This window comes from Pseudorca crassidens, chromosome 7 (assembly GCF_039906515.1).
Source record: "Pseudorca crassidens isolate mPseCra1 chromosome 7, mPseCra1.hap1, whole genome shotgun sequence".
NCBI classification, from domain to species: domain Eukaryota; kingdom Metazoa; phylum Chordata; class Mammalia; order Artiodactyla; family Delphinidae; genus Pseudorca; species Pseudorca crassidens.
In genome coordinates this window covers 88356752-88370546 of record NC_090302.1, presented here as the reverse complement: position 1 = coordinate 88370546, position 13795 = coordinate 88356752, and the positions used below count along the sequence as shown (strand labels likewise).

Below are 13795 nucleotides of genomic sequence, written 5' to 3'. Positions count from 1 at the left end.
CATCTATTGCAACAGATGTACCACTTTGGTGGGGATTGTTGATAATGGGAAAAAGGCTGTGCATGTGCGAGGTAGGGTGGGGGTTTATGGGAAATCTCCATACCTTCTACTCAGTTTTGCTATGGACCTAAAACTGCTCTAAAAAATAAAGCTATTTTTTTGTTATAAAGCAGAAACTAACACACCATTGTAAAGCAATTACACTCCAATACAGATGTTAAAAAAATAAATAAATAAAATTATTTTTTTAAAATGGGAATAATGGTAGTATTCACCTAATAGTGTTGTCATGGATATTGTATGAATTAGGATATATAAAGCATTTGGAACAGTGCCTGGCATCGAGTAAGCTTATGTGTTTTAGTTATTATTCATGAACATAAAAATATTTATATAGGTTTCATGGGTTCGCTTATAGACTTGGGCTTCCATCTCTGTTTTTCCCCCTACAAACTTAAGTTTTTCAGCCTCAAATTCTTCTGTCATGGTTGCTGTGTAGAATCTAATCATATTGACTGTACTTCTTTAAGTGTGGGCAGAAGGCCTCTTACCAGAATGAGCTGGCGTGTAATAATAACAATAACAATAATAATAACAATTTGATAATACAAATTGTTACACCAAACTTACCAGCTCAGACATTTTGAGGGTGGGCCAAGGAATTTGCATTTTCCACAAGCACCCAAGGTGATTCTGATGCAAGTTGGAGTGGTAGTGCTTTGAGAATCTAGGAAGGATTATACCACACTTCTAACTTCCCAGGCACTTCTTAATGTAATCCCCACAAATTTTCTCCCAAAAATACACATGTAGATTTTGGCAGATCACTGTGTATCTGGAAGATGGAAGGGAAAGTAGTGACCTAAGAACTCCTCAGTCCACCTCAGAACCCAGTCTCTGGTGTGAAATGACTTTTTTATGAAGTAGAACATACTTTGTATCGAACTCTTACTTTGTGATGATTCTTAACAGTATGAGTCATAGTCCATGCTGCTCTAACTTTTAAGTATTAGGTACTAAATAGCGCGTGATTAATCCTAACAATTGAGTCATTTTGAGGGACTTTTGGAATAAAAGCAAATTCTAGGATAGAGTGAGCAAAATATCTGTCATAAGGATCAGAACATGAAGTTAAGTAATATATGATGGTGCAGTGAAATGATAGGATTACTATTCAAACCCTTTTTCTCCTGAATCTACAACCAGGCACATGAAATAAATTCAGTTGTGAATGGAGATAATGTTTTTATAAATCTTCTTGAAAAGCTCAACCATTACTAACTACTGGCAGGACTGTTTTACAGATAATGAAGGGAATCCTTTACAGATTCTTATAAAAAATCACAGGAAAATGAAGTGAGTATAGACAGAAGGGAGAGAAACAAAAAGATTACAGATACTGGCTTGCAAATGAAAATAAGCATTTATTGAATACCTATATACCGGACATTGTGCTAGAAACACACACTTACACAACCTCTCATCTTCACAGCATCCTAAGAAAGTAGATATAATAATCCTCATTTTACAGAAGATAAAATTGAAGCTCAAAATGGTTCATACAGAAGGCAATGAACTGAGTCAAGATTTAAACAGAGAACTTTTGACTATACCATATAGTTTAACTAACCTAGTTGAGCTGTATATAATTGGACAGTAAATTAATGTTTTTATGCAGAGTCAATGCACAATGAGCACTCTTGCAGAGTTCCCCTGAATTTGAGGTATTTGAAGAGGGCCAACGGAGATTTCTGCTTCCAACCAAGATGAAATAACAGAGACCAGAATCACCCTCCTGCCTGAAATAACTATAAAGCCAGGCAAAATATATAAAAAATGGGTTTTGGACATTGGAAAGCAGGCAGCTTGGAATTGTGATATCTGAGAGAAGAGAAATGTGATGAGCCTAAGGTTGCCCCAGCTGCCTCTCTGGAAGCAATCTGTAGGCTGCAGTGCAGGGGTACCTAAACAGAGCCTTCTCAGAGATGTGTAGAGAGCCAGGGTGGCTAGAATTTGCAGCGTAGCGTACTGGAGAGAAGGGAGCAGTGTGAAGAGAGCCTTCAGAAACGTGCAGAGGGCCCTTAAGTCTTCGCTGGCCTAAAGTATTTGGCTGAGTACTGACCTGTGCAAATTACTCAAGACTAGGGAAAGATACAGGAAGGAGTAGACAGAACAGTTTTCAGGGCACTCAGGGGGCTGGAAATAGTTCGTGTTCCCACCAGCCAGAGAAGAAAGGCCTCATAATACCCAGAGAAGCAGGTGGAAGCCTTAGAAAGATATGGCCTTAAGCAATGGGCTAAATTAGCCTAAAATAAAGGCAGCTCTGGAGCTGCCATACTGATTTCAAATAACTAGTCTAATGAGAAAGGGAAAAAAAGTCAGCAATTGAGACCTATTGAATAAGTAATGAGGATTTCCTTGAGGAGAAAGAAGGATTAAGTAAAACAGGATGAAAGTTTGACTGGTTGTTCAGGAAAACAGGAAAGCTGTTTAATTTATAAAGCAGTGGAACTGAGGCTACTAGAGTTTAGATGAAGGCAAGTGATCAGCAACTGCGAGAAGAATGAAAAGGAATCTGCACTGGATGCTTTTGATGGCCTTACAGATACAAATAGAGCTGATTTTCTGTTTTAACTCTTAGATTTTGAATGGTCTTGAAATATTCTGTTTCTCAAACTAATGTTTATTATATATTTCAGATCTTTGAAAATTGGTAATTTAACTGTACGCATGTATAGTAACTCTTGGGTTACTAACACCTTTAAAGAAAATTTTCCATTCTTCCACTGTTTTTCCTAGGTTAGAAGAATTACTTTTTCATATAAAGCATGTCGTGTTGTTTGGTAAAATATAGTATTTAAGCTTTACAATTGTAGATAATTTACAAATAAGAATATTTTATTTTACTACTTTTAAAGATGGCTTTTATAAAGTCATATTAGGATACATATGATATTCTTTAAAGATGGACTATCTTTAATTTTGTAGATTAACTTATGTTTTAGCAATAGTACTGTTAACCTGCAAAAAAGGGACAGCATTTATCACCCCCAAATGGGAGACATTAAATTGGGATTTACAGCTTATATTGGAGAAAGCTTTTTGTATTGTGTCACTGCAGCCAGAAAAGTCAATAGAAAAATCTTACAGTCTGGACTACAGGACAGAGTAAGACTGCTAGGCAAAACACACAACATATTTAAGACATGGTAAGCTATTTTTAAAAAGATGTACAGGGACTTCCCTGGTGGTCCAGTGGTTAAGACTTGACCTTCCAATGCAGGGGGTGCAGGTTCGTTCCCTGGTCAGGGAGCTAAGATACCATATGCCTTGAGGCCAAAAAACCAAAACATAAAGCAGAAGCTATATTGTAACAAGTTCAATAAAGACTTTAAAAATGGTCCACATCAAACATAAATAAATAAAAAGATGTGCAGCATATATGATGAAGAGTTGATATTAATATAGAAAGACATCTTGCAAGTCTGTAAGAAAGGGGCAAATGTCCCAGTAGGAAAAGGGCTAAATTCTGAAGCAGGCAGTTTATTTACAAGAAATTCACGTTTTTAAAAAAGCTTCTGAAAAACTACTTTGCCTCACTTAAGAATGCAAAGTAAAACAATAATGAGATGATTCTGTTAAAAAGGTTTAAAATGGCTGGCATTGATGAGGACGAGAGAAAAGACTTGTCTTTTAATAAATTGTGTAAATTGGTCAGATCTTTCTGTAGGGCACAGTGGATTGGTATTAGAAGCGTGCAGACTGTATTCATGTCCCAGCTCTACCAGTGAAAATGTGTAATCTCAAGCAAGGTTTCCCACCTGAGAAAATGGAGCTAATAATAGTATATACTGCATAGAGTGATTATGTAAGAATGATGTGGATTTTGTAAAGTAAAGCACTTAAAATATAGATCATGGTACTTGGTACACAGACAATTTTAGCTTCTGAAGGAGACTCAATCTACATATTGGAAGGAACTAATAATCAAGGTTAATGAAAAGGGCCTGTTTCTAATATACTGATTGACATCCAGACTTCTCATCAGCAATGTTGTTTGTTAAAACACAGTAGACATGACATAATATGGCTTTCAACGTAGAATTCTGTAAGTAGCCAAATTATCATCTAAGTATGAGGATAAAATAAATATTTTCAGAATGAGAGGACTTAGAAAGTTCGTCGTACATTCACCTTTCATGAAAAAATTACTTGAGGATAGAGCAAAGCCAAAGCAGAATCTGAGGAACAGTGGCCTCAACTCAGGGGTGCAATTAAAAGAAATCCTAGGTTGGTAACTGTTTAGTGGGCCTAGGAAGCTTTTCATCCACATTAGAATTAGGAACCCAAAGGGCTTGGAAAAAATATTTTTAAAAAGCAAGTAGATAGTATGATTAAGAATTTGAGGGCTTCCCTGGTGGCGCAGTGGTTGAGAGTCCGCCTGCCGATGCAGGGGACGCTGGTTCGTGCTGGGCCCTTGAGCCATGGCCGCTGAGCCTGCTCATCCAGAGCCTGTGCTCCGCAACGGGAGAGGCCACGGCAGGGAGAGGCGCGCGTACCGCAAAACAAACAAACAACGGGGAAGTCTGTATAAGAAATACATTGTCTAAATTTACAGCAGAACAAAATCTGCCCTTGTTTTAAGCAGCTAATGAAATAAAGGATAATCCACTTGACACTGATGCTTGGAATGTTTTACTTTGAGCAGCACAGGTTTTGTGATACACGATTGCACTTCTTTTTATATGAGTCCAAGCATAAGACTTGGTAAAAAATATTTTTAAGGTAAATATGTATGGATTATACATATGTGTATACAGATATATATATATATATATAAAATATCTAATACACTCAATAATTATATTGTATTTCATCTTACATATTGGAATGAGCCTATAGACAAAGCATGGGAAACTTAATTACAGATATAGCTAAAGCTTAAAAATTAAAAATCTTTAAAAATAAGAAATGATATAGTTAGCAGAACGTGGAAGTGGAGGGGAAAGGTGAAATGGAATAATACAGATAAACTACTTTTCTTATTTTACAAGGTAAGGAGTCATGATACTGTTTAAAGTTGATAGAAGAAAAGATGGTTAAAGGATGTTATTTAAAATTACAAAGATAATCAGAAGAATTAAAAATATAATGATGTATTAAATGGGGAAAGGTTTGGCATGGTAGGAGGTTGGTAGAGTAAATGAGCCAATTTCCTCATCTTTTATACCAGGAATTCAATAGTCTGGTGAATCATTTTAAAGATGATAAAATAATAACCAGAGGTGTACATATAGTCACTACCCACCGGAAGAACTAAAGCCTATGTTTACATTGTTTACCTCTGGGGAGTAAAACTTGGGCTGGGAGATAGGAATGGAGACTTTACTTCTTCTTCTGTACCATTTATTTCACTTTAAACTTTTATATATGTTTAATTATCTGTACTGAATGTCCATTTTTTAACCTCAAAATGTACTATAGATCATTTTTTAGCCTTTTTTTTTTAACCATTGTATCCTGATGTGTCTTGAGACTGCTGAAAACTGCTTGAGACTGCTGAAATATGATGGTAAGCCACATTCACTGCAGACAGAGGAGCTGATTGTTTTTGTTCTAATTTTTGATGATCACACGCCACCTGAGGGATACCTCTCAGCTCTGAGTACTAGGATATGAATAACTATAGAGTGTAAATAGAAAACAGCATCCAGGTCTGTGAGGTCTAGAACCATTACATATGAAAAACGGTGAGGGGAGGAACTGCTGGTCCTTAGTCTGGGAAGATGTAATTTGGGATGATTGCCAGCCAGCTTTTGATATGAGGAAGAAAGGGTTTATTTATTGTTCTGTGTAGTCTCAAAGGGCAGAAATATTTCTCACCAATGGGCAGAAATTACAGAGTGGCCACGTTATAAAGAGCTTTCTAACTACCAGAGCTGTGTGATAATGTCAGTGTTACTGTTCAAAGACATTGTGGAGAGAATGCTCTTGTGGGTTAGGATTCTAATAGACGACTTCTGAGGTTCCTTACAACTTTGAGTTTCTGAGGGGCTAGTTAAAAAGAAAGTTTTTAAAGACAGTCCACAATCATATTTGTACTTTTTGCTACCCAAAAGAGTAAAATTAATTCAACACTCTTTAAAGCAATGGAGTTTTTCTGTTTTTTTGTTTTTGTTTGTTATTTTGGCTGCGCGGCACAGTATGTGGGGTCTTAATTCCCCGACCAGGGATCGAACCCGCGCCCCCTGCATTGGAAGCGGGGAGTCTTAACCACAACATGAAAAGCCACGTTTTCAGTGAGCTCTAGGTCTTGGGGATACACACATAAATAAGACATGAATAGATCCATGAAACTCAGTCTAGTATGCCCATTTCAGCTCAACAGATGTGCAGTGAATGTGTTCCTTACACCAGACTCTCCCCTTCTTTAGAGAGAGAGATGAGCAAATCATGGCTTCTCCTCTCGAGACCCCGTGGTGTGCAGGGGAGCCAGTCCAGTAGTCGCATTTCATTACATTACAGCTGAAGAGCTTAGGGTGGCATCAGGGAAGCCTTCACAGAAAAAGTGACAACTGGTTCTACCTTGTTACCACATGCTGGATCACCTGGGATATGCTTTATAACTCCTCATCTACAAAACAGCCTGGGCTAGAACTCTGACTGCTCTAAAATTCCATGGTTCTAACATGGTGATAAATTGTTTTTTGGTCAAAACATGTTTTAAAAGTTCAAATTTTTGAAAAGTAATATGGTAAAAATGTTTACTGTAAATCTAATCATAATGTATATTCTTTCAAATTAAGTTTTTGCTAATGAGTTTCCTGGAACAACTTGTTCCATTAGTCCATTGACTTCTTGTCTTTATGTAACATTCATTTGAAATGTTATGCCCATTATAAAATTTTGTATTAATTAGTATGATACCAGATTTGTATATAAATATTGCAGGAATTTCTTTTTTCTTTCATGTTAGAGCACCTCTATGATTTTAATTCTTGTATTTCTTTTGAAGGGAGACAGTTTCATTGAGTAGGACTTTAGATTAAAAATTTTATACCTATTGAGCATATAAAACTTGATTTTAGAAATAAAATTTTAGTGAATTTGAAATTCTCGGAGGACCCCTGAAATTTGTGAAGTGATTTTTCTCACAAAAATAAATGCTCTAGGGAAAAATATTAAGGCTGTATTAATTGCCACTGTTAATTTATTGGTGCAAAAAATTTCAACAGATTTTTAGAGCATTTAAAAAAAATACATAACCATATAAAAATTATAGTTTGACCCCCCCAGTCATTGATGCCCAAACAATAAACGTGCTTTTTCAAAGAAAAATATTAAAATCATTATTTAGAAAAAAACGTTAATATTGTGTGTGACTTTCTGTTGTGTCACAGTCAACTCTCCCCTTCTAGAACATTCCAAGCTTCTAATCATGGCTTGGTCTTTCTGGTGACCAGTGCAATCCAGGAGCCATCCAGTAGCCCACGTAGAGTTAAAGTTGCCTCATTAGAATTGGAACAAAAGAGGCTCCTTGGGCTCCTATCACTTAGGAATTTACGATGGTCTAGTTGCTCTGTGTCAGGAACCAGGGAACAAAGATCAATGTGTTTTCCTTATTTCACAATCCAACACATAATAGGGGCTTCAGAAAGGTGGCAGTTTTTGCTTTTTGACACATAAAAAGATTTACTTCACTTTCCTCAGTGGAGAAACCATAGGAACACAGTGAACACTTAGCCATATAGCTTAGCATGAGCTAGATGAAGACTGTTAACTGTAAAGTCATAAACTCAGTAAACTCTTTTTTTTTTTTAACATCTTTATTGGCGTATAATTGCTTTACAATGATGTGTTAGTTTCTGCTTTATAACAAAGTGAATCAGTTATACATATGTTCCCATATCTCCCTCCCACCCTCCATATCCCACCCCTCCAGGTGGTCACAAAACACCAAGCTGATCTCCCTGTGCTATGCGGCTGCTTCCCACTAGCTATCTACCTTACTTTTAGTAAAGAATGAGGGCTTCTGTTTAATTGCCTAGTGTACTGTCATGTCCACAATAAATGTTACTCCTTGAGCCCAGTTCAAGTACAAATTCCTTCTTCAAGCCTTGCACCTACCCTCAAATTGGACAGCCGTCTTGCTTGTCCAAGACTGCCTTGTGACACTTAGCACATATTAGCATTATTTGTGTCTACATCTTATCTTCCCAACAGACTATAAATGTATAGGAAGAGTATGTCTTATTTTTCTCTGTAATGTCCTTACTGTCTAGCACAGCACTGTCCAGTAGAATATCATGTGAGCCACATATTCAAATTTAGATTTGCCAGTAACAATAAAAAGAATCAGAAAAATAATTTTAAAAATGTATTTAACCCAATATATCAAAAATATTTCAATGCCAAATAAATGTAAAAAATTAGATATTTTACATTCTTTTTTTGTACAAGTCTCCAAAATCTTGTATTCTTTATCTACAACATATCTCAAATCTGTACTAGCCACATTTCAAGTGCTCAATAACCCCTTAGCTAATGACTGCTGTATAAGACAGTAGAAGTCTAGCACATTATACGTGATTAGCATATGAATATTCTATAGGCAAACCTTCAAAAAGTAATCTTTTCTCCCCCAACAGACTACCATGGCTGCGGGAGTCTTGCCTCAAAATGAACAACCATATTCTACTTTGGTGAATAACAGTGGGTATGCTGCAAACATGAAAGGTAATAGTTCTTTAATATGCTTTTTGTCTTTGTGTAAACTAGAGTTTAATAGTTATATGAATACACATGAAAGAAAAGGCTGATTCTTCATATTGGAATCTCAAGTTGCAGGTACTACTTACAGCCTTTTGTTTATTTCTGCCTTACTATTTTCACCTGTTAAAATTCCTTTTCAAAATCCTGATTAATGACCTTAGCCTTTTTTATTCCTTAATTTTTTATACAATTTTTGAAGGTTACTTTGCATTTACAGTTCTTACAAAATGTTGACTATATTCCCTGTGTTGTACAATGTATCCTTGAGCTTATCTTACACCCAGTAGTTTGTACCTCCCAGTCCCCTACTCCTGTATTGCTCCCCCCACCACTGGTAACCATTAGTTTGTTCTCAATATCTGTGAGTCTTTTATGTTATATTCACTAGTTTGTTGTATTTTTTATATTCCACATATAAGTGATATTGTACAGTACTTGTCTTTCTCTGACTTATTCACTTAGCATAGTGCCCTCCAAGTCCATCCATGTTACTGCAAATGGCAAGATTTTGTTCTTTTTTATGGCTGAATAAATTCCATTGTGTATATATACGCCACATCTTCTTTAAACGTTCATTTGTTGATGGACACTTAGGTTGCATCCATATCTTGGCAATTGTAAATAACGCTGCTGTGAACATTGGGGTGCATGTATCTTTTCGAGTTAATGCTTTTCTTTCTTTTGGATATATACCCAAGAGTGGAAGTTCTATATGGTAGTTCTATTTTTAGTTTTTTGAGAAAACTCTATACTATTTTCCACAGTGGCCACACCAATTTACATTCCCACGAACAGTGTACAAAGTTTCCCTTTTCTCCACATCCTCGCCAACATTTGTCATTTGTGTTCTTTTTAATGATAGCCATACTGACAGGTGTGAGGTGATATCTCATTGTGGTTCTAATTTGCAATTCCCTGTTGATTAGCTATGTTGAGCATCTTTTCATGTGCCTGTTGGCCATCTGTATTTCCTCTTTGGAAAAATGTCTGTTCAGTTCTGTCCATTTTTTCATCAGGTGTATGACCTGTTTATATCAATATATGTTGGATATTAATCGCTTATTGGTCATATCATTTGCAGCTATCTTCTCCCATTCAGTAGGTTGTCTTTTCATTTTGTCGATGGTTTCCTTTGCTGTGCCAAAGCTTTTAGATTTAATTAGGTCTCATTTATTTATTTTTGCTTTTATTTCCTTTGCTTTAGGAGACAAATGCAAAAAACTGTTGCTACAATTTATGTCAAAGAGTGTTCTGCCTGTGTTTTCCTCTAGGAGTTGTACAGTACCAGTCTTAAATTTAGGTCTTTAATTCATTTTGAGTTCATTTTTGTATATTATGTTACAGAATGTTCTAATTTCATTCTTTTACATGTAGCTGTCCAGTTTTCCCAGCACCACTTATTGAAGAGACTGTCTTTTCCCCATTGTATATTCTTGCCTCCTTTGTCATAGATTAAGTGACCATAAGTGCTTGAGTTTATACTAGGCTCTCTATCCCTATTGATCTATGTGTTTTTGTGCCACTATCATACTGTTTTGATCACTGTAGCTTTGTAGTATAGTCTGAAGTCAGGGAGCATGATACCTCCAGCTCTGTTCTTCTTTCTCAAGATTGTTTTGGCTATTTGGGGTCTTTTGTTTCCATACAAATTTTTAAAATTATTTATTCTAGTTCTGTGAAAAATGGCATTGGTATTTTGATAGGGATTCCATTGAATCTGTAGATAGCCTTGGTCAGTATGGTCATTTTAACAATATTGATTCTTCCAGTCCAAGAACATGGTATATCTTTCCATCTGTTTATGTCATCTTCAGTTTCTTTCATCAGTGTCTTACAGTTTTCTAAGTACAGGTCTTTTGTTTCCTTAGGTAGGTTTATTCCTAGGTATGTTATTCTTTTTGATGCAATGGTAAATGGGCTTGTTTCCTTATTTATCCTTCTGATAGTTCATTGTTAGTGTATGGAAATGAACAGATTTCTGTGTATCAAGTTTGTGTCCTTCAACTTTACCAAATTCATTAATCAGCTCTAGTAGTTTTCTGGTGACATCCTTAGGATTTTCTATGTGTAGTATCATGTCATCTGCAAACATTAACAGTTTTACTTCTTCCTTTCTAATTTAGATTCTTTTTATTTCTTTTTCTTGTCTGATTGCTGTGGCTAGGAATTCCAAAACTATGTTGAATTAAAGTGGCGAGAGTGGATATCCTTGTCTTATTCCTAATCTTAGAGGAAATGCTTTCAGCTTTTCACCATTGAGTATGATGTTAGCTGTGGGTTTGTCATATATGGCCTTTATTAAGATGAGGTATGTTACATCTACTCCCACTTTCTGGAGAGTTTTTATCATAACTGGATGTTTGATTTTATCAAAAGCTTTTTCTGCATCTATTGAGATGATGACATGGTTTTTATTCTTCAGTTTGTTAATGTGGTATATCATATTGATTGATTTGCAGATATTGCAAAATCCTTGCATTCTTGGAATAAATCCCATTTGATCATGGTATATGATCCTTTTAATATATTGTTGGATTTGGTTTGGATTTTGGTATTTTGTTGAGGATTTTTGCATCTATGTTCATCAGTGATATTGGCCTATAATTTTCTTTGATCTTGGTATCAGGGGATGCTGGCCTCATAGAATGAGTTGGAAGTATTCCTTCCTCTGCAAATTTTTGGAATAGTTTGAGGAGGATAGGTGTTAACTCTTCCCTAAATGTTTGATAGAATTCACCTGTGAAGCCATCTGGTCCTGGACTTTTACTTGTTGGGGAGTTCTTTTTTTTCATTACTGATTTAGTTTCATTACTGGTAATTGGGCTGTTCATAGTTTTTATTTCTTCCTGGTTCAGACTTGGGAGTTTGTACCTTTCTAAGAATTAGTCCATTTCTTCCAGGTTGTCCATTTTATCGGCATAGAGTTGCTTGTAGTAGTCTCTTATGATCCTTTATATTTCTGTGGTGTCAGTTATAACTTCTCCTTTTTCATTTCTACTTTTATTGGTTTTGAGTCCTGTCCCTCTTTTCCTTGATGATTCTGGCTAAAGGTTTATCAATTTTGTTTATCTTTTCAAAGAACCAGCTTTTAGTTTCACTGATCTTTGTTATTGTTTTTGTCATCCCTATTTTGTTTATTTCTGCTCTGATCTTTATGATTTCTTTCCTTCTACTAACGTCAGGTTTTGTTTGTTCTTCTTTCTCTAGTTCTTTGAGGTATAAGGTTAGGTTGTTTATTTGAGATTTTCTTGTTTCCGGAGATAAGCTTGTATTAGTGTAAACTTCCCTCTTAGAACTTTTTGCTGCATCCCATAGGTTTTGGATTGTCGTGTTTTGTTTTCATTTGTCTCTAGGTTTTCTTTTAATTTCCTCTTTGACTTCTTCTGTGATCCATTACTTGTTTAGTAGCATTTTGTTTAACCTCCATGTGTTTGTGTTTTTTGCAGTTTTTTTCTGGTTGATTTCGAGTCTCATAGTATTGTGGTCAAAAAAGATTCTTGAGGGCTTCCCTGGTGGTACAGTGGTTGGGAGTTTGCCTGGCAGTGCACAGGATGCAGGTTCGAGCCCTGGTCTCGGAGGATCTCACGTGGCACGGAGCGTCTGGGCCCATGTGCCACAGCTGCTAAGCCTGTGCTCTGCAGCCCTTGAGCCATAGCTGCTGACCCCATGTGCTGCAACTGCTGAGGCCTGTGTGCCTGGAGCCTGTGCTCAATGGTGGAAGAGGCTACCACAGTGAGAAGCCCGTGCACCGCAGCTAGGGGTGGCCTCCTCTCGCTGCAACTAGATGGAGCCCACGTGCAGCAATGAGGACCCAGTGCAGCCAGGAATGAATGAATTAATTAATTAATTTATTTATTTATTTTTTTTAAAAAAGATGCTTGATATGATTTCAATTTTCTTAAATTTACTGAGGCTTGTTTTGTGGCCTAGCATGTGATCTATCCTGGAGAAATATTCCATGTGCACTTAAAAAGAATGTGTATTCTGCTGCTTTCAGATGGAATGCTTTATATATATATATATATAAATATATATATATCTCAATACAATCCATCTGGTCTAATGTGTCATTTAAGGGCAGTGTTTCCTTATTAATTTTCTGTATGCATAATCTCTCCATTGATGCAAGTGAGGTTTTAAAGTCCCATACTGCTACTGTGGTACTGTAAATTTCTTCCTTTATGTCTGTTCATATTTGCTTTATGTATTTAGGTGCCTCCTATATTGGGTGCATATATATTTACAATCTGTATATCTTCTTCTTGGATTGATCCCTTGAACATTGTGTAGTGTTCTTCGTTGTCTGTTGTAACAGTCTTTATCTTAAAGTCTATTTTGTCTGGACTTCCCTGGTAGTCCAGTGGTTAAGACTCCATTCTTCCAGTGCAGGGGGTGTGGGTTCGATCCCTTTTGGGGAACTAAGATCCCACATGCCACATGGCTTGGCCAAGAAATATAAATCAATCAATAAATAAGAATGATAAAACAATTTTTTAAAAATAAAATAAAGTCTATTTTGTCTGATATAAGTATTGCTACTCTGGCTTTCTTTTGATTTCAATTTTTCTGGAATACCTTTTTCTATCCCCTGACTTTCAGTCTGTATGTGTCTCTAGATCTGAAGCAAGGCTCTTGTAGGCACCATATACACGGGTCTTGCTTTTGTATCCATTCAGCCACTCTGTGTCTTTTGGTTGGAGCATTTAGTCAGTTTACGTTTAAGGTAATTGTCGATGTGTATGTTCTTATTGCCATTTTGTTGATTATTTTGGATTTGCTTTTATGGGTCTTTTATTCCCTTTCTTCCTTTGTTTTCTTCTCTTGTGATTTGATGAATGTCTTTAGTGTTACGTTGTATTCCTTTTTCTCTTTTAAGTGTATACTTATTATAGATTTTTGGTTTGTGGTTACCATGAGGTTTTTGTGTAGCAGTCTATGTATATACATGATTGTTTTAAGTTTTTGATCTCTTAATTTCAAATGCATTTAAAAAAACCTGCATTTGTACTCTTCTCATGATTAC

At 36.1% G+C, this 13795-nt stretch overlaps 1 protein-coding gene across 4 annotated transcripts in view; it reads left to right on the top strand.

Moving 5' to 3' along the window:
- Positions 1-13795, top strand: part of PTPDC1 (protein tyrosine phosphatase domain containing 1) — a 90622-nt gene that overhangs the window by 31599 nt on the left and 45228 nt on the right. For 2 of the 4 annotated variants that reach the window (XM_067744884.1, XM_067744888.1), the window contains one exon: positions 8649-8736. The exons of 1 other annotated variant lie outside the window; for it this stretch is intronic. In XM_067744884.1, coding sequence (XP_067600985.1) covers positions 8655-8736 — 82 coding nt within the window. In that variant the 5' untranslated portion in view covers positions 8649-8654. Of the gene's footprint in view, positions 1-5484; positions 5573-8648; positions 8737-13795 lie in introns of those variants that run through there. One more of the 4 variants, XM_067744883.1, reaches the window with a different exon arrangement.